Source organism: Diceros bicornis, chromosome 7, assembly GCF_020826845.1.
Source record: "Diceros bicornis minor isolate mBicDic1 chromosome 7, mDicBic1.mat.cur, whole genome shotgun sequence".
Taxonomy (NCBI): Eukaryota; Metazoa; Chordata; class Mammalia; order Perissodactyla; family Rhinocerotidae; genus Diceros; species Diceros bicornis.
The window spans coordinates 67,260,738-67,285,865 of record NC_080746.1 but is presented as its reverse complement, the minus strand read 5'-3'; the positions used below and the strand labels follow the sequence as shown (position 1 = coordinate 67,285,865).

General features: G+C 35.9%; 1 protein-coding gene across 5 annotated transcripts in view; it reads left to right on the top strand.

The window, feature by feature from the left end:
• The window catches only part of STK33 (serine/threonine kinase 33), a 131,431-nt gene extending 106,522 nt beyond the window's left edge, over positions 1 to 24,909 (top strand). For all 5 annotated transcript variants that reach the window (XM_058545922.1, XM_058545924.1, XM_058545923.1 and 2 more), the window contains 2 exons: positions 7,957 to 8,154; positions 24,064 to 24,909. In XM_058545922.1, the coding sequence (XP_058401905.1) occupies positions 7,957 to 8,154; positions 24,064 to 24,276 (411 nt within the window). In that variant the 3' untranslated portion in view covers positions 24,277 to 24,909. The remainder of the gene's footprint in view (positions 1 to 7,956; positions 8,155 to 24,063) is intronic.
• The last annotated feature ends 219 nt before the right edge of the window (positions 24,910 to 25,128 follow it).

Here is a 25,128-nt window from a genome sequence, read left to right as displayed (position 1 = left end):
CAAGGAAGTCAGCTTTCAATATTTTTTTCCAACATTGTTGATCTTAGTCAACTTAAGACAAGGAAAAGAAATTAAAGGCATGAGAACTGGAAAGCAGAAATAAAAATTTTATTATTTACAGTAATATACAAATTGTTGGACAAATTGAAGTAATAGGAGAGCTGAAAAAGGTAGCTGGATTTAAGATTGATATACATTAATATACAAGTGGTAGTAAATCAACATGTACACCTTACACTTACCCAGTTATATCTCAATAAATCTGGAAAAAAAGAGATTGATATACAAAAGTCAATTGCAGTTCTATTTGCTAGCAACCAACAATAGAAAATGTAATAAAAATGAAGATGTAAAATAGTATCCAAGAATATAGAATATCTAGGAATAAATCCAACATAAGATGTGTAAGACCTCTTTGGGGAAAGTTATGAAATTTTATTGGAAAATGTTGAAGATGACTTAAATAAATGTAAAGAAATACCATAATCATAGGTCAGGAGACTTAACATCATAAGAATTAATTTCCCCATATTAATGTACATATTCAATGCAAATCCAATCAAAATTTCACAAGCTTTTCTGACCCTAAAATTTATATGGAAGCCTAAAGGGTCAAAAATAGCCGAGACGTTTCTGAATGTTTTGCTCTACCAGATAGTAAGACTTATGAAACTATATTAATAAGCACAGTGTGGTAATGGTGCATTAATGAGCAAATTGACCAATAGAATAAAATAGAGGATGCAGAAACATATCCATGCGTATCTGGAACTTTTATGCCATTGGTCGTATGGCAGATCAGTGGGAAAAGGAGAAGACTATTCAATAAATAGAGTTGGAATAAATGGTTATCCATATGGAAAAAATAAAAATGGTTTCCTATCTCACACCATAGACAAAAATCAACTCCAAATGAATCAAGAACTTAAATAGTAAAAACTAAAACTTTGAAACTTCTAGTGGAAAATGTAGGTGAACATCTTTTGGACTTTGAAATGTGTAGGAAAGGATTTTATAAGCAAGATACCAAAGGCACTAACATAAAAGAAATGATAGATAAACTTGATTTATATTACTCTTCAGAACTTCTGTTCATAAAACACCTTAGGGAAAGTTGATAGGTTATAAACTGGGAGAAGGCTTTTGTAACCCAGATAACCAACAAAGGATTAATATCATGAAATTTAGACAACTCTTACAAAGCAATACAGAGGACAAACATTCTAGTAGAAAATGAGCAAAAGACAGGACCAGGCATTTCACAAAAAAGGACCCACATTTGGCTAATGAACATGTGACAAGATGTTCAGTCTCATTAGTGATCAGGGAAATACAAATCAAGACCTCAGTGAGATAAACCAAAATTAAGAAGTCTGACAGTACCAGGTGTTGGAAAAGATGTGGATAAAGAGTATCTCTTAATCATTGCTGGTGATAGTATTAATTGGTACAAGTACTTTGGAAAAGGGGTCTGACATTATTGTAAAATTAACCACTCACATACTCTACGACCAAGAAATTTCACTCCTAAGAATATACCCAAGAGAAACTCTTGCACATGTATACCAGGAGACATATACAATAATGTTTATAGACGTGTATATAGGAACAAAAACCCAGAATCAACCCAAATGCCCTTTGACTGGAGAATGAATAAATTGTGGTATAGTCTGACAGTGGGATATTATACAGCAGTGAAAACGGTTAAGCTACATGTAATAATATCTTCAAAGCTATGAAATATGTTTTTTAATTACAGTTTTAAGATATAATTTATTCACTATAAACTAAACATATTTTAAGTGTATAGCCTGATGAATTTTTGTATATGTATACATTTGTGCAACCGCCACCCAGAACAAAATACAGAACATTTCCACCAGCTACCAGAAAGTTCCTTTGTTCCTTTTTCCAAAGTGGTTGTATCACTCACCAGCAATTGAGCATTCTAGTTTTGCTCTCTATCCTCTCCAATGCTTGTTATTGTCAATATTTTTAATTTAGATACTCTGGTAGATATGTAATGGTATCTCGTTCAGTTTTAATCTGCATTTCCCTAATGACAGATGAAATTGGTCACCTTTACTTTATTTATGCTTATTGGCCTTTTGGATATCTTCTTTTGTGAAATGCCTGTTCAAGTCTTTTCCCTGTTTTTCTATTGGTTTTATATCTTGTTGATTTGTAGAAGTTCACTATATATTCTAGATATGAGCTTTTTTTCACACATGCACAAATAAATATATGTACAATAACAAGCATTGGAAGACCCTGACTTAAAAAGAACATGGAAAGACTGACTGCAAATCTTTGCTCAAGCAGATGACTTTTGAAAAAGAATAGATCATTGGAAATTGAGGGTCTTGAAATTAATTCCCTGCAAACCATCCCTGCCCACACATCTCTTAGAAAGTCATGTACAGCCAGGTGTGTGCATACCCCAGTTTGAAGAATGTTGGTTTGCAATATATTGAGTTTGTTTTTATTTTTCCAGCTTTACTGACATATAATTGACATATAACATTGTATAAATTTAAGGTGGTACAACATAATGATTTGATATATGTATATATTGCAAAATGATTACACAGTAAGGTTAGTTAATACACCCATCACCTCACATAGTTATAATTTTTTTTTCTTGTGATGGGAACTTTTGAGATCTACTCTTTTAGCAACTTTCAAATATACAATACAGTATTGAAGGCTCAGCAACACCTCTACCTGGAAATTTTAGCAGGCAATTGGAAATGCACTTCTGGAATAAGGATAAATTACTAAATTTCCCAGGCTGTTTCCTCCTCAAGAATAGGACTATAAATACCAATCCTGTCTACTCGCATAGTTGCTATACTTATGGAAAAAAATCACTAAGATGACTTTGTTAGGAAAAATTTTAAAGTGGCCCACAGTTGCTTACTTTAGCGATTGTTATTACCTTGATGTGCTGCTGCCTTGGACCTACTGAGACCCATTAGGGCACATTTTGTGATTTTATGGAGTGCTGTCAGTCCTTTGTGGATCTCTGCAACTTGCACTATATCTTCTTCTACTGTGATTTATAATAATTATTAGTCACATAAATGTAATAGTTAAGATTACCCATGGTAAATGATTTAAATGGTAAACAAAACAGGAAAAATAACTTTCTCCCTCCGTTCCCTCATTCCCTGTTACTAAAGATAACCATTGTTAAGTCTAATGTATTCTTTCAAAAACATTCTATACATTTTTATGTATATACTTTACACAAATGGGTTCATATTATGTAAACTATTCCTTTTTATTTACTATATCTTGGGAAGATTTCAGTATTTTTAAAAAAGCAGCATTATATCCCAAACTATGGATACACTATTGTTTTGTAAATAATTCCCTATGAATATGGAACATTTAAATTGTTTTAGATCTTTCCTATTATACAGTGGTGCAATGGATGTTCTTGTAAATATATGTTTGCATACTATGTCTGAATATCTATAGGATAAATTCTTAACAGTGGAATTAGTGGTCAGAGAGAATGTGCATTACACATTTTGATAGGTTATTGCTAATTTCCCCTCCCCTAAAAAGCAAGTAAATGAGAGAGCCTATTTCTGCACACCCTTACCTACGCAGAGTATTATGAAACTTAATTTTATGTCCATCTGTTAGGTGAAAATTGGCATCTCATTGTTTTGATTTGGGTTTTATTAATTTTGTGAAGTTAACATCCTTTTATATGTTTTTATAAAGTGACTATTCCATTTTTCTATTGAAAAAATTTTATTCCTAAGAATATTACAAAATGGAGTTCTAGCTACTTACAACAAGTTGAAAATGATAACTATAAGCTAAAGACCCAGGATGTTTCCTTTAGCTTTGCCAATTTAATGTTTCATATCATCTCACCCCAGCTCATACATGTCATTCATTCATTCATTGAAAAAATACTTATTAAATACTTATTGTGTACAAAATGTTGATAGGCACTGTCCTTGAAAAGGCAAATTTTGTGAATGAGGACTTATGTTTGGGTCTCTGTTTGTGGGGCCTGTCTACTAAGGTATTAAATTCAAATCTTAGTATTTGACCAATGCTTCTCTTCCATGAGTGTTCATTTTTCCAGTTTTTCAAAATAAAATAGTCTTAACTATCTGTTAGGTAAACAAGTGGAAATTTATTAACCAAAAGGTTGGTTTTCTGCTTGTGATAGCCTCAGCTTATCAGCCTGTAACTGCTGCCTTCTTGCTATTTGCTGCTTCATAGTTGATGAGTTCAGTGTCTGACCCCCCTGAATACAGCCAGTAAAGAGAGTTCAGAGGTTAGCATTCTGATGGTGAGGTGACATGCAGTGCCCTAACAATTCCACCTGTTTTTGTTTGGTTGGTTAGTTCATTTGTAATTTCTTCTTTTAACCTAGAAGGCTCGTGACACATAGCTCTGGGCCACTTATTCCTTGGTCACTCCACGTATTTGATGCAATTCCTCCTCCAACTGCTAGCAAGCAAGAAGGAGGTAGTCTGGTAAGTCATTGACTGGACTTCAGACAACAGGGAAAGTCAGGAATGGATAGCACCATTTGTACCCTGTTTGGTATCACAGGTGAATATAGGAAGCAAAGAGTTAAAAATTTCCAAATGATAGAGTGCTTTAGAGAGGATAATGCTCCTATTCTAGATCCTTTGCTGTTCTCCAGAATCTCTTTGGAATGAGAAATAGGATCATTTCTTTGAGTACAAAGGCACTCTACTTTAGGCATGTAGAGTGTCAGTCACCAAGCTCTTGGGTGCATGTATATGTGAACTGAGCATGTTAAAGATTGCTAGAGATGCAGATTCAAGATAATACAAGAAATCCTTGCTTTGCACGGTAGTGCAGGACTAAAAATAACAATGCAGGTTGAAACTGTGCAAAGTGATCTTAATAATGAATAGGAAACACTAGGATTGTTCCATGCCCTTTAAAATTTTTTGTTAAAAATTAAAAACTTTCTAACTGTTGGTTATAAATATATAGGGAATGAAACAAAAGTAAAACTATTTTTTAGTGCACTGTAATTTAAAACGTTAAGAATATTGAGAATTAAAGCGTCGTATATTTTTTTAAAAAACTTACCAAGATTAGTTAAAACAGTGCTTGCCTTCTTCTTCTTCTTCTTGTCATATAACTTACATTACAGAGGGGAGCATCTTTTTTGTGCCTTGGTGAATTGTCAAACTGTTTTCTAAGTTTGGATCAACTTCCAACATTTCATCCTTTGTGCTTTCATGTCATGAAATAGCTCAGAAAATTCTTTAAATGTCAAGTTTTTTGTGGGCATCTCTTTCTCTGGGGCATCTTCATCCTTTCTGTCACAACCACTTTCCTCATTTATGTTGGTAAGTTTGCCTTCACTAAGTTCCTTTGGTTGCATATCTGGATTCTCTCAAACAGTGGCAATACCAACATTCTCATGGTGGTTATTTCTTCTATTACTCCATTTGCCTTTGACTCAGATTTCACTTCCAGCATTATCACTTTTAATTTCTTTGTTGCACTTTCATCTTTGTTGACAAATTCCTTTGGAGACAAGGAGGCAACACAACTGCACACTTTGCTGTCTGTGTGCGAACTGAACAGCAGATGCACAGTGCCCAGTCACCAACGGACTATGAAAGAAGTGACATGATTAGTCACTGATCATGATGAACATCTGTAATTTATGTGGTGATGTGGACTGAAGAGCTAGCAGTGAAGTTTGAACTTTATGCAATTATAGTTAATATACCATAGTGACTGAAATTTGAACTGTGTTGTTGGGAGATTGATGTTATTTAACTAAGTCACAATGACTGAAATTCATGCATTTCAGGACTGTGCAAAGCAAGGACTGCCTAAATGCGCTATCACATGGTACTGATTGTATATGATTTCTGTAGTAATTACAATTTTGTTGGATATGCTGGTTGTACAGTGGGCTCACGCTTTTTAAGGCTTTTTGGAGGTGACTCACAGAATGTAAATGTTTAATTTGCTATCTATATTGGGATAGGCTAAATTATGCTGTGGTAACAAATGACTCCCAGTGCTCTTGATGCCTTCCATCACACATTGGCTGGGAGGAGGGAAGAAGGCTCTGTTTTACTTTGTCCTCACTCAGGGACTCAGGCTGAAGGAGGCTCCATCTCTATGCTTCTGTAGTTACTAAAGCAGAAATTGAGAACATGATAAATTACATGTTATCTCTTAAAATTTCCACCCAGAAGTGATGCATACCATTTCCAATCACATTTCACTGGCCAAAACAAGTCATATGGTCATGTCCCAAAAGAGGTAGAGAATCAAAATTCTACCACGTGCCTAAAAGAAAGACGAAAGGTTGAGTGAGCAGCATGAGTGACTACTACAGTATCCAAAGAGTTGCTTTGTGGAGAGTTTATCGGGGAAGGGCAACCGAGGACTGGGATTACAGACGTAGATATGTCAGATTGTCTGTCTGCTATGAAAGAATCAACTTGGGGCAAAGTTGTGTGTATTAGCACTCCAGGAGGCTGGACACTGGGATTACATGAAAATTAGGTTTAAAGGTCAGGATGAAGCCAAGAAATTGTAATAGAGTCTAAATGGATCATAGGGATCAAGGAGGGCTGTTGACAGAGCCCTGGAGATCAGAACTCATTCAGATGAGAACTCTGAGACTATCTACCATTTTAAATGAGTTCAGTTCTTTACGGTCTCTGAGCCTCTGTCTGTGCTTCATTTGAGTTTAAATTGACAACATCTTTGGAAGTTGTAGGATCCTTGACAGAGATGACTCTCAAATTGAGCCTTGAAGGAAATTAGGCTGTGGGTTGGCAGAGGCATGGTAAGGGCATTATGGGAGTAAATGAGTAGAGGATGCATGAGTGCAACCAAAAGTAGGCTGTTATGAAAGTGGTAAGAATATAGACCTTCTTAAAACAGGATGAAATACAAGTACCATAGGGAATTAATTGCATAATGATCCTCATTTAGTTATTACTATGCCATACTTAATGTTTGTCTCTGTCTTTAACATAGAATTTCATATATTAAATTCTAAACATCCTCGGCAGTGTACTCAGATGGCTGCCCTTAAAGTGGCTGTCTTTTAGTATTCTGTGTCACTGATGCTTAATGCGTCAATCCACCCACATACCAAATTAATTTAGAATCACCCCATAGCTGTGCCCACACCTGAACTTCCCATTTTAATCTAAATGTGATCCAAACTTCTTGTCCAAACTTTCTCTAATAGTCTGGGTTAGGAGTGAAAATATTTAAGGCATACCTAGTCTAGCAGGAGCAATTTGAGATAGCATTCATGTGTTTCTTGGCATTAAATGGAATATTATATTTGATAAAAATATAGTTAATATAAAATGGTCACTTTTGGTGTGGTATAGTCATATCTGGGATAAAGACAGTCCACTGAATCAGTTATTATCAAATGACCGCATTATATCTAAATCTTCCAGTCAGCTATGGGCTTTCAAATCAAACATCTGTATTCTTGGACATGGAACTTGCCTAATCAACTGAATTTAGATTTTTTACCTAGACATTTTGATGTTATATAGGCTTGCCCTTAGGGCTAGACCCACTAGACTTTGAGCAAGTTCTTTCATTCCTTCAGCTTCCCTGTTAGTTTTCTAACAACAGCGCTATAAGGGGGTCTTGATTCCAGGGTATTACCCTGTCTAATGTCCTTCACATAAGCATGTTGTGTTGTTCTTTCAAACCTGAGTATTTCCCCCCTAAACTTTGACGTGTTGTAAGTGATATTAGTCAAGAAGTGTGAGCCATGTCAGTGCAGGGAGTATGCTCCAAAGGGCATCAGAAGTTTTGCTATTTATTTAGCATTATGATTTTTCCATGTAACTTACTGAATTTGGGAGACTATATTACTAAATGATGTAAGAATCTTCTCAATTTTCTAAACTGTTATTAACACCAAAAATTCATTGTTAATATTAGGGCAATACGCTTTCCTCAGTAAGACCAACGAATGTGTTAGAAATGATGAAAGAATGGAAAAATAACCCAGGAAGTGATGAGGAAAACACAACAGAGAACTGGTCTATTCAAGAAAAATCGAAAAGTTACCAATCCAGCGGACCCAGTGGAAATGTCCTTGATGTCAATAGCACTTCAGAGGAAGAGGAGGAAAAACAGGTAGGAAGAACCAACAAAAGAAGTGGGAAGACCAATTGTTTCATTTCTGCAAACTGTAAAATACCCTCACAACACTTGGAACGTTTTTTTGCAACTTTGTCTTTTTTGTTGTTGGTCTGTAACAAAGGACCTGCGTGATAAAGCAAGTAAAGTTCTTTCCTCCCTTGAGACTATCGTGGTTTACCAGGGCGGCCTACGTGTTTATTTTAAGATCCGTGATTGTATAGGGCAGGGGTCTGCAAATCTTTCCTGTAAAGAAAGAGATAGTAAATATTTTAGGCTTTGTGGGCCATAGTAGTCTCTGTCACAGCGTCTCAACTCTGATGCTATAGCATGGAAATAGGCGTGAATAACAGATGAACGAGCATGGCCGGGTTCCAACAAACCTTTATTTACAAAAACAGGTGGTATGCCAGGTTTGGCCCATGGCTCAAAATTAATAATTTTTGCTATACATTTTGGAATGGGTTTATATATTACCTAGAAAAAGACTTATTACATTATCGAGTTATTTGTTTCCAATTTTATAACTAAAACTGTTCATATAGGTTTATCGTTTTACCTTATTAGCTCTGAATATAGTTTTATTCTTTTTGGTGAATAAAATTTAGTCACATTTTGATTAATTCTAGATTGTGTTCTACTAACTGGATATCCTGACAATTTACCCAAATCCTTTTTTCTTTTGTTTCTGTTCGTGGAAAATTTTTCTGTATGTTTGTGCTCTTTCTTGTCTTGAAATCTAATGAACGCGTTTTAGCTCTTCTTTAATACTTGGGAGTCCTGCCAGTCGGGGCTGCGTTCACCCTGGCGCAGCCCAGACTTCTTGTGAGAGCTGCTGCTTCTCTGTTCTCTGAAGCCAGAGATAGGAGAGTGGAGAGGGACTGAGAGGGTGAATCCTGAGCCACCTCCAGGAACGTGCAGCATTGCTGGCCACACCCTTCCATGTAAGAATCCTGTCAGAAATGTACAGGAAGAGGCCTTGTAGAGTGATCTGCTGGTTGATTCTGATTTACTGGTTGGGAACTTCATCTACTTGATAGCAAATGTCTAGATAATAAGCTTAACATTTAATGATCCAGATATTTTGAAATATATGTTTACCGTAATATAAACATCAGTTTATTGAATTCCCTTCATCCTCTCTAGTCTAACAACTCCTGCAGTGCTTAGCAGCTGTGTGTTTTATATTCTTGTTAAATATAATATCCTAAAAACTCATGTTTGCATATCCTTATTGAACATAGTTTGAAGATTTTCCTGTTAGCTGACTTGGCATTTTATATACACACATACATATGCACACAAACATATACATTCACATACACACATACACATTCACCACACATATGTATAGTCACACACTCTTACACATATATACACACATACATCTATCTATATTTGTGTTTATATATATATATACTCCCATATATACAAACACAAATACTTACATATACATGCACACACATATTATCTTTTGTAGTCTTGGATTATATCTATATTTGTCACTGAATCTGACATAAAATATCCTTGTGAACCAAATGTTTGTCTTCCATCTCCTTTTCCATTGCTCTGTCACACCTCTCCACTTTCCTCCCCCTCCGACTGCAAGTCACAGAGTGATGGGGCTTGCTGTGCTGTTTTCAGCTACTTCTGACTAGGGAAAGAATAATTAGAATTTGAGGTGCTTATGGATGCTAGAACTATACCCAGTGGGTTGAAATTTTAAGAAGATGGATTTCTACTCATCAATAGGAAGAACTTTTCCACAATCAGAGCTCACCTGCAATAGAACAGGCTGGACCATGGATAGTAAACCCCACCTCCCAATCCTTGGAAGTATACAAGCAGACTCAGAAAGCTACCTGTTATAAATGCTGTAGCAGGAATTCCTACAGGATGGGTGGGAGTTAGCCCAGGATGTCCTCTGAGGAACTTGCCCATGCTTACGTTTTGGCTGTGATATCTTGGAAGGAAAACCTTACCTTGTTTGGGAACTTTTCTGAAAAGTGTTACCCCTTAAAAGAAAAATTTCTCATACATTTAACATACTACGTTTTTTCATGGATTTTTATGAATAAATACGTGACTTTGTTAATTATGTTGGAGTTGAGTTTATGTTAAGAAATTACTTCTTTTCTTTCGAATCTTCATTAACAATAAATAGCGAGAATAAAGTTCTAAAATGATAACTGAAAATAGGGTTAGCCATTTACTCTTGAGTCCACACAGGATTCATATAGTAATTAATATAACTTAAGAGTGAATTTTTAATTAAAATTATTCTATGAATATTGGAATATTTCCCAGGGGGGGAATTTATTTGTTAAAATTAGATTGTATGGACAATTTGATGTGATAATATAAATAATTTACACCTCCTAAATTAAGGCAATGTGTATGATTCTTTTGCCATTAAAATATTTGAAATTTGGCTTTAATTTAAATGGAAATGTGCCAGCAGTTCCTGCTTCCCATTGTATCACTGTTCTCTCTTTTGGAGAAGCTCATAAATCCATTTAGAGCTCCTGTTTGTATTTCTCACAGGCCAGAGTAATCACACTTCTTAGATAAGTGGCAGAGCTCTTGGAAAACTAGGAGAGAAGGTGAGGATTTGTTAAAAACAAAAACAAAAACACTGGAACTAAGCAGCTTCCTCTTTCTCTGAGTAACCGTTTCTTAGTTCCAGATGCCCTGGACGTTGTGGAAGAATACAGTCTGCATCTCCTCATTTTTCATGTTTCCACTAAGGTATCACACTTCACTTTTTCAAACTTGTTTTCAAATAATTGGCATTTGGCAATGTCCTTTTTGTTTTTCTTTTCGTTTCCAATTTTTAGCCTATTTTAGGTAATCATGTTCTTTGAGGATAGAAATGTTCTCTCATATGTATCTTGTGTTTCACAGGCTGAGTACATCTAGATAATGTTGTGTGTTATTAGTAACCCTCTAAGTTCCCTACAGTGAGTTCCTAATCTTCTCTGTCAGACCCAAGACTGTAACTCCTACATTTACTCATCTTCAAATGAGACGCTTGGCAGACCATTGCTTATTGCAGAAGCATGCCTTTTAACGTTAGGTCCTTCGTGATTTCTGATGAGTAGTACAATACTTTCATTATTCATTAAGTTCAGAAAACAATCAAAGGGAAATGAATGTAATTAAAATGCACCTCTCCATAACCATAAGGGGAAGCATTCTGGGTGTGATAGAAGTATACTTGCATTACAAAATTCTTGCTTCGTAAAGGAGAAACTTCTTATTGTTAAATTATTTATTGAACACAGTCTTGTTTAATGAAAATGGAAGATGTTTGTGATTATTTTTTTTGTGATCATTTTTCTTGACTGAAAACATGGCCTTTACAGTATCTTAGGAGATGGTACATGTAGCAGATACTTTATCTAGTCTAGAAAGTAGAAAGGCAAGGTGGCTTAGAAACTTTGAAAAGTTATTTTGATCAAAAAATGTATTTATGTAGCAGTTCTTCAAAGACAAGAAAGAAATGTTTGAATTTAAATAACATTGAAATTAAACAGTTGAACTACAGTATGTTGATATGTTTCTATGAGAAAAATTCAGGTTTTCTTGGTATTTTAGTTGAGTAGGATAAAAATTTTCTTTTTTTGACAAATTAAATCTTAGCTCTCTGAGCCCATGTGAATCATGTGCAAACTTGGTGGTGCTTCCACAATGTTGGCACACTTTTGTACTCTGTCAACCTTAAAAATAAAACAGCCAGTTATTTTACCAGCAAAATGAGTTTATTCAGGAAAAACTAAAGAATTCCAATTCAGGACCTCCATGCAATGGCAAAAGCCATAGGCAAATCCAACAATCAAAGGAGAGGAATGTTATTTTATGGGGAAAAAGGAGGAAATTGGGAGGGGTTGTTTGGACAAAAGTCCGTTGGAGAAAAGCAAGAGTTCAGGGTGGTGATGGTTTCTCACTGGCTGAGTTGCTGGGGTAGTTGATTTCTGTTTGGGATGCAATGTACATTTCTTCCTATTGGGGTCTGTAACTGATGATTCTTCCTGTTGATGACTCTCTGTTGGGGTCTGTAATCGCCTGTCTTTCCTGTAGTTGACCTGGAGTGGTACTTTGTGAGAGCTCCCCCCTCTGGTCTCTCGACTCCATTTTAAATGAGGTTTCCCTTTATTAATTTTCACAACTTCAATATTGAGACATTGCAGTCTGGCATATGTGCCCAAGTACTGCACTTAAAATATCATAATGGTTAAAAGCACAAGCTCTGGATCTAGGCTGCCTGGATTCAAATCATGGCTTCACCACTTACAAACTTTATGACCTTGGGCAAGTTTCTAAGCATCTGTTTCCTCATCTATAAAATGGGAATACTAATGGCATCAACCAACGACTAAATTAAATCATGCGTTTAACACTCTTGACATATGGTAAGCATCTATTAATGTTAGTTGTTATTACTTTTATTATTATATTGCTAAAGAACTTGTGTAGAATATTATTAAAATTACATGTTTTTTCCTGCCTGCTTCAAGGCTCCTTTGGGTATAGGTGTGGGAATAAACTAATGAATAAACTAAGAAATATCGTTTTCAAAGGTGGTAAGGTGGCCAGCCTCATCTGCCCTCTGAGTTTGGTGAGGTCCCTAGGGTACTGTGGTAGATTGGATTATTTTTCCAGGTTATTTAATCCCTCTCTGTAAGGGATTTGTACATTCACACCCTTTGCAGTTCTCCCTACTGGAGTAGATGAAGGATATTTTCTCATTCCATTAATGTTGGTCTTAGCTATATGACTTACTTTGGCTGATGTTAAGAGATATACGTCTGTTAAGAGGTATAATGTTAGCTGAGACCTTAAAAGTGTTTGTGTGATTTAGCTTGCTCTCTTGTATTTCTGCCACCTGCCATGAGAAGAACATGTCTGCAGGGAACCACAGTTCCCAGAATTATAAAGATTTGTGGAGCAGACCTGAACCTAATACAAAACCTTAAGTCTAGCCTAGCACAGCCAAGCCCTAGAGCTAATTGAGAAAAATTCATGTTTATTGTTATAAGATACTGAGACTTTTGTAGTTGTTTGTTAGGTAGTTGTACAGAAAAGAGTCAACATAGCAGGCCTAAACTGCTGTCCTTGGAAAGGCCTGCTTGCAAGGTTGGCCCTTTGCTAGCTTCTGGGAACTTGGATTTGGGGACAGTTGTTACCATTAACAGATAAGAATGATTCATTGTGCCTAAACTGTTTGTGCAAACAATATGGTTTATGCTGAACACCTGCTTTCCTTCTGGAAGTCTGGGATTTTGGTAGGTGCTAGACAGAGGCTGCCTACATGACCAGCTGAGTCTCTAAGAGTTTCTCTGTTTGGCAACATTCCATATGTGTTGTCCCAACTTGTTGCTGGGGTAGTTAAGTGCAGCCTGTGAGCTTCCTGGGAGAGGACCCTTAGAAGCTGGAGCCTAGTTTCCACTGGACTTCACCTCAGGTGCATTTTCCCTTTGCTCCTTGTGCTTTGCATCTTTTCACTGTAATAAATCCTAGCAATGAGTACAACTAAATGCTGAGTCCTGTGAGTCCTCCTAGGGAATCATGGAACCTGGGGGTGACTTGGGGGACCTTCCAAACACAGTAGCATAACTGCAGCAACAGCTGACTAATACAGGTACAAATAATTGTGCTAACATGAATCTTGACCTGCTGTTCATTGGTCTAATGCTGTTTGCAATGCCAGTTGCTAGTTTGGATTCATAGGCTTCCATGAACAAACAACAAGGCTTTTTCCCCTACTTCTACTCCTACTAGAACCTCAAGTTAAGGCTTAGGTTTCACCACAGCCTTAGCCAGACTTCCATAGTCGAAGGGAGAGAGTAGTGAATCCTTGCATGTCATTTCCTTGCTCTCCCAAGCCTGGCTTTTGCTCAGCTCTCCTTGGGGACTATAGCTGTTAGGATTACTGTGTATATCTTTTCCCTATGGAGGACCAACCCATTGGTTGAGTTATTACAAACATTGCTTCAATTCCAAATGTACTAGTTTGGGTCCATTCATCTCTTATCCTGCCTTTAATTGCTACAATTGTCACATGTATTACATCTACATAATTATAAACCCCACAAGACAGTGTTTTAATTTGTGCTTTAAACAGTCATATGTATTTCCAAGAAATTAAGAGGAAAAATTATTTTTTATATTTACCCAGATATTTACCATTTCTGATGCTCTTCTTTCCTTCCTAAAAATACAAGTTTCCATCTGGTATCATTTCCCATCTGCCTGATGAACTTAGTTTACATTTCTTGTATTGCAAGTCTCCTGGTGATAAATTCTCTCAGTTTTCTTTTATCTAAAAATGTCTTTATTTTGTCTTAATTTTTGAAGAATATTCTCTCTGTTTACAGAATTCTGGTTTGACAGATTTTTTTGGTCCACACTTTAAAGATGTTATTCTACTACTTTCTGGCTTCCAGTTTCTCTTATAAGAAGTCATTCGTAAGTGGAAATGTTCTTTCCCTATGTGAAATGTGTCACTTTTCTCTGAATGTTTTCGAGATTTTCTCTTTATCTTTGGTTTTCAGCAGTGTGACAATGATATTGGTAGGCCTGTTCTTCACATGTATCCTGCTTCAGGTTTGCTGAACTTCTTGAATTGGTAAATTTGTGTCTTTTGCAAGTTTGGGAAAGTTTGTCCTTATTTTTTCCTGAGATTCTAATTACTCACATTAGAACGTTTGATATTGTTCTATAGGTCCCTGAGGCTGTACTTATTTTTTTCAATCTGTTTTTTAAATTGTATACATTCTATTGATTTATCTTCAGGTTTACTCTTTCCTCTCTCTCCATTTTCCTGTTAAACCTGTCTGGTGAATGCTTAATTTCAGATATATTTTATCCTAAAATTTTCATTTGGTTCTCTTTTATTACTTTTATTTTGCTACTGAGACTTCCTTTATTCATCAAAGAATATTTTCCTTTACATCACTGATAATAGTTATGATAAATGCTTTATAATCCTTGTTTGCTAATTCCAACATCTGGGTCATCTTAGGGTTTGTCTCTATTGATTGTTATTTCTGTTGAGTTAATTTTGAATTGTATTCTGGACATTGGAAATGTTATGTTGTACCAAGTCTGGATTCAACTATGTTCCTCCAAAAAATGCTGATGTTTCTGTTTTAGTAAGGCAATTAGACTGCAAATAGTCTCTTAGGCAGCAGTTCAAATCTTAGGTCAGTTCATTTATCTTTAGCTGGGCAGAATTTAGGATGTCCCTTCTCTGGCTGTATCCTTTCAGGGATTCCCTCACTACTTTCTGGTGTCTGTCGTTGCTTTGATTCTGTCCTCTAATTCTTTAGACCAGAGAGAGAAAATTGTAAAAGAATCAGTGGGAGGTGGGGGGAACAACACATTGCCGCCAAAGGAGCAACATTTGACATATCAACAGAAATAATGGAATCCAAAAGACAATGGAATAACATCATTAAATGCTAAGTGGGAAACAATACAAAACAAAAAACCTGCCAACTTGGAATTTTATCTCTAGTGGTAATTTCCTTCAAAAGTAAAGAGAATAAAAAATGTTTTTAAGTATGTAAAAGGTGAGAGAATTTGTTGCCAGCATATCTTATTATAAGAAACACTAAAAGAAAATTTTCAAGGTAAACAAAAATGATCCCAGATGGAAGTACTGAACTGCAGGAAGGTATGAAGGGCACTGGCAAGAGTAAGTATGAGAGTAAGTATAAAATAACGGTGACTGTTTAAAACAATAGAAATAATAAAGAGATCTAAGCTTTCATCTCAATAAACTAGAAAAAGAACAGCAAATTAAGCACCTTCCTGACAAAAATAGAAGGGAAGAAATGATTTAAAAAAATAAGATATTGTGAATCACTTAATGCCGATAAATTAGAAAATTTATATGAAATGGCCAAATTTCTTTAAAAAAACAAAATAGATACACAAAAATAGAAAATATAAATACTTTTTAATTTATTTTTAAAATTGAATCTGTAATTAAGAACTTTCCGATAAAGAAAACTAAATGATTTCACTGATTAATTCTTCCAAATATTTGAAGAAGAAGGAAGAGGAAGCTTATTACACAAACTTTTGAGAATATTTCCTAACTCATTTATAAGGCAAGCATAACATTATTACCAAAACATAACAGGGATGTTACAAGAAAAGAAAATTACTAGCCAATGTCGCTCATAAATATAGACACAAAAATCCCAAACTCGATATTAGCAAACTGCATCCAGAAATATATAAAAAAGATAAAGCATCATGATCAAGTGTACTGTTATTCCAGGAATGTAAGTTTGGATTAACATCCAAAAATCAACAAATGTAATTTACTATATTAATATGTAAAGGAGAAAAGCCATATAATTATCTCAATAATTTTGAAAAGAGAATTTGGTAAAATTCAACACTCGAACATGAGAAAAACCCTCAGCAGACTAGGAACAGATGGGAACTTCTTTTACATACAGAGATTTCTACCCCCCCCCCCCAAAAAAAAGCCTCTAAAGCTAATATCATTCTTAATGGTGAAATACTGAACACTTTCCCACTGAAGATATGAGAAAGGTAAGGATGTACTTTCTACTTCTCTTTAACATTGTATTAGAGGTCTTAGCCAATGCAACAAGGCAAGTAAAAGAAATAAAATTATATAGATTGGAAAGGAAGAATAAAACTTTCCCCTTTTGCAGATGACGTGATTGTGTGCATAGAAAATCCTAAGGAAGCTACAAAAAAGTGAAATAAACAAGTTGCAGGATGCACGATCTATATACAAAAATCAATTGTGTTTTTATGTATTAGCAATGAACAACTGGAAAATGAAATTTTAAAGTACCATTAAAGATGTTGCAAAACATAAAATAGTGATAAATCTAACAAAATATGTGAGAAATATGTATACCAAAACCCACAACATATTGCTGAGTGAAACTGAAGAAAACTGAAATATATGGAGAGATCTACTGTGTTTATGGATTGTAAGATCTGATACTGTTAAGATGTCAGTTCTTCCCAAATTGATTTATAATTTTAAAGCAATTCCAGTTGAAATCTAGGGCTTTTGCTTTTCTGTTAGAAACTGATAAGATGATTCTAAAATTTATTTGGAAATACATAAGACCTAGAACACCCAAAATAACATGGAAATAACAAAGTTGGAGAATTTATGTGACCTGATTTCAACACTTACTATATAGCTGCAGTAATCAATACAGTGTGGTATTGGTGTAAGAATAGACAGATAGGTCAGTGAAACAAAACTGAGAGTCTAGAAATAGATCCACACTTATATGTAGTCAATTGATTTTTGACAGAAATTTCAAAGCCATTTAATGGGGAAAGGATAGATTTTTTTCAGTAAATGGTGCTGGAATAATAGGATATCTATATGGAAAAAAAATTAACTTTGACCTCCTAGCTTACACTGTGCACAAAAATTAGTTGGAAATGTGTAGTAGACCTAAATCTAAAAGCTAAGCTATGAAGCTCCTAGGAGAAAGCATAGGAGAATACTTCCAACCAGAGAGTAGTCAAATTTCTTAGAATACAGAAAACACTTTAAAAAAATTAGTAAAATGGACTTCATTGAAAGTAAACACATTTTCTCATCTAAAGCATATTAAGAAAAGGAATAGGCAGACCACAGTCAGGGAGAAAATATTTGCACTATATATATCTGACAAAGGACTTATATCCAGAATATAAAGACAATTCCTACAACTCAATAATAGTAAGGCAACTTACTTTTAAAAATAGGTATCAAACTTGAACAGACACTTCAGATAGGAAGATATACAAGTAGTCAATAAACATATGAAAAAACGTGCAACATCATTAGTCATCAGGAAAATGCAAATAATATCAGGAAAAGCCACAAAGATATATCACTACACTCTTTCTAGAATGGCCAAAATTGAAAAAGACTGGCAAGTCCAAGTTTTAGCAAATATTGGAGCAACTGGAATTTTCCTACATTGCTGGTGGGAATGAAAAATAGTGCAGTTCCTTTGGAATACAGTAGTTCCCCATTATCCATGGGGGATACATTCCAAGATCCCCTGTGGATGCCTGAAACTGCAGATGGTACAAAACCCTATATATATACTATGTTTTTTCCTATACATACATACATACCTATGATAAAGTTTAATTTATACATTAGGCACAGTAAGAAATTAACAACAAAACTAATAATAAAATAGAACAACTATAAAAATATATTCTAATAAAAGGTATGTGACTATTCTCTCTCTCAGAATATCTTATTGCACTGTACTCACCTTTCTTCTTGTGATGATGTGAGATGATAAAATGCCTATGTGATGAGATGAAGTGAGGTGAATGACGTAGGCATTGTGACATAGCATTAGGCTACTATTGACCTTCTGACAGTACATCAGAAGGAGCATCATCTGCTTCCGGAATGTGGGTTGACCACAGGTAACTGAAACCATGGAAAGTGAAACTGTGGATGGGGGAGACTCCTGTACAGTTGGGCAGTTACTTATAAAGTTGAGCATTTACTTACTATTTACCCAGAAATCCCAGATGTAAGTTCAAAAAGGGATTTGTAGAATATGTTTACAGCAGCTTTATGGATAAAGAGCCCAAAACAGGAAACAGCCCAAACATTCATTAATAGAAGAATGGATAAGTGAATTGTGGTATATCCATACAATGGAATACTACTTGGCAATAAAAAAGAATGAACTGCTAATACATGGATGAACCTCAAAAATGTGTATTAGAACACCATGAGAATCTACAATTATCTCAATAAAAATTTCAATTAAAAAACATGTTAAGTAAAAGAAGTTGGACACAAAAGAATATCTACTGTATGTTATTTATGTGAAGTTTAAAAAATGGCAAAATTTATATTGAAAAATATCAGAGCACTTGTAGCCCCAGGATAGGAGGGAGTTGACTGGGATGTGGCATGAGGAAACTTTCTGGGGAACTGTTCTATTTCGTGACTGCTGTCTTAGTTATACAGGTCTATGATTGTCAAAACTCATCAAACTGTACACTTGAGGTTTGTACGTTCTACTGTGTATGAATTATACTTTAATTAAAAAGAAAAGAGATATTTACATATTTCTCTAATTTGCAAGTTAGATGTTATTTTCATTAACTCCATACAAGGCCCAGCTATTTCTCTGGGTAGCCTTATAAAAGAAATCTGTATATTTGGAAGTCAATTTCTCTTCTTCCCCTTCCTTCTTGCTTCTGAAATCCACGGGAGTGTGAGAGAAAGTGGATGAGCATTGTGAGCAAAACTATAGCTGAAAACTTGTATCAGAATGTTCTCTCACTTGGACATTGTGCAGGCCTATAATTTGAATGTGTGACTCTAGAAATGGTTGCTATGGTGATAAACCACTTTACTTAAATAGCATGTATTTTACTCAAAATTCAGAGAAATGGTAACAGTTTCTAGTAATCATGCCCTGGTATTAACTTGCAGAGATATGCCTAGAGCTCACAGGTTTTGCGTCCATTATCGCCAGATGAGTTCATCAGGTTAAAGTTATGCTAGGGAATAATGAAATATGTGTATCTAGCCCAATTTTCTTGTTACATGTCTTCCCTTGCACATGTGGAGCTCCCTTTTCAATATTAATAATATGAGCTGGAGAAATCAGGCCAAGGGTACTGAATTACTACTAAAAGATGGAACTGGAGGGAAGCTTGTAAGGTTATCTTTTCCATCCGTCTGCCCCTGTAGGACTGACTGTTCTTCCACAGTCCCAAATGGTAAGAGTCTGTCAAAGATGAGGAACAATTGAAATGCTGCTTAGGGCAGCCCCTGGTGTAACCATCCTGACAGTAGCCCTCAGAGATGCTGTTCAGCTCCACAGTGCTGAAATCTTACCCCTTCTTCATCTTGTAGATTGTGATTATATATATCCTCTTATTCTTTATATTTTTAGACTGTAGAGCTCTCTTATAAAGAAAGCTCCACCCATTAATCATATTAGTAGCCTGTCTGTAAACCTTCCCTGGTCCCTTTATATCTGTTCAAGCTGGTTGCAGTGTTTTGGGTATGAATTCTTCATGATTTTATATAAGGATAGAAGAATTTTTTCCTTTTAATTTCTAACATGCTTTCTGATGATAGCTAGATTTTTTGGTCACTGTGCAATAGTACATTATACCATCATCTTCAGAGAACAGTCTACAGTGATTTTTAGATCCTCTTTTGGATTGACAATGATGGCCAACAGTCTCATAATGATCATTTAGACTCTTTCCCCCTAGAACGGAATATTGAAATTCCTCTCTCATCTTCTCCCCCTTTGTACAATCTTATGGGAGCTCATAACTTTCTATTTGCCTTTCATGACCTGGAAGATCTTAGTAACTCCTATAGCCTTGGCAATTTCACTTTTCATTTCTCTATCCTATTACTTACAAAACTGTAAAATTGTATCAGTGACAGCATAGATCCCTGAGGAGTCCCTCCAACTATGAGAGAAGAAAAAGAGTAACCTAAAATTTAGATCATCTATAACAAACAGAAGAAATCTCTGAAAAATTGAGATTTGTTCACGTTCCTAGAGAAACAAATTCCTGGAAGCTGGAATTTGCCTTGGCTATTTCTGATCCAGGGAGATGAGTGGCTTGGCTCTTGGTGAAGAAAGTTACAGCTTGGCCTGAAGGGCACTGTGAGGGCTACCCTGCGTCCATATTTTGTGAGCATCAGAGAACAGTTTCAATGAGGGGTATTTCAGAGGGGAGATTCAGTCTTTAAAGCTCTTAGGATTCTGATTCCTAAACAATCGCATCCCAAACTTAATGCAACTGCAAATTAGCAAAGAGAAATGGTAAAGTACACACACATATAGTATTTTACCAGGTATACACTTATACACAGAAGCTTCTGAGCATTTGCAGGAAAGATTTGCGTAGTGGTAAGTAGATTTGCATTGATGTTACCAGAGAGTAAAGGAACAAATATTGTGATTTGTTTCAGTGCAGCCAAGTTTAGGCCAATTTTGGATCTCAATTAAAATATGGTTGACTATATTAGTTTTAACATGTATTAAATACCAAATTGAAAAAGAAATAAGAAAACAGGCACTCATATGTTGCTGCTAAGAGTATAAGTTGGTACCTCTGCAGTGAGGGCAACATGGCGATATCTTTCAGAATTACAAATCCATATACCTTCTGACCTAGGAGTTCAACTTCTAAAATATATATCCTGTAGATATACTTACACATGTACAAAATGACACAAGTATAAAATTATTCACAGAAGCATCATTTGTACTAGTAAAAGATTGGAAACAACCTGAATGTCTATTATCAAGGGACTGGCTAAATACATTATGGCACATTCAAACAAGAGAACACTGCATAACCAGAAAGAAGAATGAGAACTCTTTTTATGTATTGTCATGGAATGATCTTCAAGATAATCAATAGTTGAAAAAAATCAAGGTGTAAAAGAATGTTTACAGTGGGCCACCATTTGTATAAAAAAGGAAGAAAGCATGTCGATATATGGATTAGATTGAACCGTGTGAAATTGCTATTATTAGGCTGTTTTTGACTTGCAAAAATGATGACCAATTCCATTTGATTCCACCTAATATTTGCTTAAAGCTGCGCAAAATCTCTCTGGAAATGGACACTGTAAATGGATAACGTTGGTCGTCTTTGAAGGAGGCAGAGCTGAGTTAACTAGGAGGCAGGGAGGAAATTTTGAACACTGTGAGTATTAAATCATGGAGATATACTACCTATTTAAAAAATAAATCACTAAAATTATATGGAAATAAATAAATGTGGCTGACAAATATTGTTTTCTCATCTTGCTCTAGAATGAAACTGAGAAATATCATGTTTCTCCACTGAGGCAACCAAACATTTGGTTTAGTTTCCTTTTTCCTTCCACTTTTCCAGAAAATTCTGAGAATTATCTTAAGATATCCAAGAAGAAAATATCAGAGCCGCCAATGTTTTTAGAAAAAAAGAAAAAAAATCTACACCACTAATCCTGCCCATAGAGTCTATTTCTGAGTATTTCCTCCTGGTGACTGCTACTTCTGAGTCTACTTGAATGACTCAAGTACCTTAGTTAACAAATGGAGCAGTGAGGAAGAATGGAAAGCGTTAAACCAGATGTGACCATGAACACGTTAAAGAGGAAATGACTGAGTCTCTATCCCTAGTCCATAGAAGCTTAGTTGTATCGGATGTGTTGAAAAACATTTCCTCAACTACTTAGATGATAACTCAAGAGGTGGAAATATCAAAAGAGAGAGGGTTACACTTACATTCACCTTTTAGTAGGATTTGTATGTCAAGGGAATTAAATTTTTATGAATTGAAATTTCCAAGATAGGTTTCATGTCTTAGGGAACTTATCTTTGGCCAGATACTAGAGCACCCAGGAGTGTTGTGCTCTCACCCTATTGCTAAACGTAAGGAGTTTTCAGTGAGAGGATACAAGTTATATTACTGAATGCTAACACATTTTAAGTATTTTCTGTTTCTTGAAGGAATATACAGAGAAGCAACCCAGAAGTTTTCTTTGGAAAACAATCTGTAGAGAAAGGACCTTTTTACATTTCCAAATTTATACAAGTTAATTTTTCAATGCACAAAGTTACCAGCTCAAGCGTTAGCATACACTGTTACCAAGTCATAGGTGAGTGATGTTCTGAAGACACACATATTTAAGGGCTGTCTGCAGTTAGCAAACGTCAGGTAAATTTTCTTTTTCTTGAAATATAGGTACCCAAAATTGTAAATGACCTGAAGTTTTGCCCTGGGAGGACATTTATTCACTGGACAGATACACATTAAGTGCCTCCTACTGTGTCTAAAACATGGTCACTCGTATCGCAAGAGCCTGAGTGATCAAAGAAACAGCAGGTTTATTTGTTTTGTGTTACGTGTAATCTTTTCACATTCTTTGAAAATTGTTAACCGGATTATTACCTCATATGTACGCTAACTTTCAGTTAACCAATGTATTAGACGTATGAGCCCTTTCTAGATCATTCTGTGTAAATGAGAGCTTGCTGTGTCTACACCCCCATCCTGCTTGTGTAGGTCTCCTGAGACATTCTCTGCTCTTTTAGAACTCTATGCTCAGCTTCATTTAATGAGAAGTGATCACTTTTAAAATGGGTCTGAGGTCAAAATGGACTCTGCTTCCCTCATGACAGTAGGATCAGAGACCGTTTACTGTGGGGTGAGGTGACCTGAGAAAATGCAATTGCCTGTTAAAATCTCTTCTACTTGTTTCGTGCTTTAAAGCTCATGAAGTACTTTCACAGCCACCACCTTAGTTCGTTCTCATAATAAGCCCACATGATAAACGTGCAAATACCATTTTCCCCGTTTAACGGCAAGGCATCAAGACTCGAAGGGGTCTGCAGACCTGCCCAAGTAGTGTGACTGGGATTAGAAGCCAGTCCCTGGAGTCAGTGCAGAGAATGGTGGGAATGTGAGGAGTAGGCCATATGCAGCAGCTTTATACCCAGGTTGGAAAGAATAATCGTGTTGTGCTTGTCAGGGTATCCATACAAATGTCAGAGCTTGTCTAGAAATCTGTAAAGATGACATGAGCACAGATATGTCCAGGTGGACTTCCCTATGCAAATGTGACCAGACATTTACTATCATTTTGCATGGTAGAGGATTTGAAATTGTGCCTGTAGTTTGCTCAACACCAAACACTAAACAATTCAGTTTTCTTAAAGGTGCTAACGGAACTTTCTTTGACATTTAATAACAATTTCACAATGTAATTAGTTTATATCTCACATCTGGAGAGTGCTCCAACTTGCAAATCCTGGACAACCTTGTAGTCCCTTGCTTCTTTGCATTGATGTATGTTGCTTTGTGTCTGAAATGAACCCAGGCCTTTTCTTTTATTTCTAGCCCACTGCTTATGAAAAGAAATTTCCTGTGACCAGTAAGAAGGAAAATATGGACGACTTGGACACGAGCAATTTAAGTTCCACATCTAGCAGACTCCTTCCAGGTGGACTCAAGGGAGAAATAGAGAAACCTCCTCTGACTTCAAGCCAGGGAACAGCAATCAGAGGCACTGCTAAATCCATTGCTCTGCCTAGAACCAAAAAGAAACTCTAAGGTTCCCTCCAACACGGACTAGTACAATGCTGAACAGTAAAACAGAGCTGATCTTTCTAGTGCTAAAATGAGGGGATAGGAGAGGAACAGGACAGTACTGTGCCGAGCTCTTAGCCTTTTAGCTCTGCTGAGCCCTGCCGCGTGTTTGCACCAGTTTAGAATTGAAGCTAGTCATTTGCAAAGCAGCATCGTGTAAAGGACAGCCACCAACAGGCTTGATGGCGGGCTGCGGCTGAAGTCAACTCAAGATGTATTCGAGAGTTGTATCAGAGGAGCAGATGCCCTCAAAGCAAGGCGGTGAGCATACTTGCTCAGTTTTACTTCAAATTCTTTTATTTAGGCACAGTTATTTATAGGGGAAAAAGAGAGCCAAATATGGTAATGGAGGTTCCAAATAATTATGTGCACTTTGCACTAGAAGACTTTGTTAGAAAATTACTAATAAACTTGCCACAGGTGTAACAGCAGAAGTGCTTCAGCCATTCACATGTGTTCTTGTGATTTTAGGTTGCTATAGATTCTTTAAGACAACTTATTTTAAACATAGAAAAATAGGAGATTTTGTAACTGCTTGCCATTAACTTGCTGCTAAATTCCCAATGTATTGATTGAATCAATAAAAACCAAATGTTACCCGTGCATGGTAATTTTTATGTTAACAAGAGGTGACTATAATAAGGTCCTCTAAGCCCTTATGCAAATTATGAGCTTGACCTGCTGCTGCGAAGCATCATCTTTGGGAAGGCATGATGCTGGATACAGGGGAAAATACAGCATATTATTCTTAGTATTATAGGTATCTCCTTCCACCTGGGCGCGTAACTTTGCCATTCAAAGTCAAAGTAGGTGAAC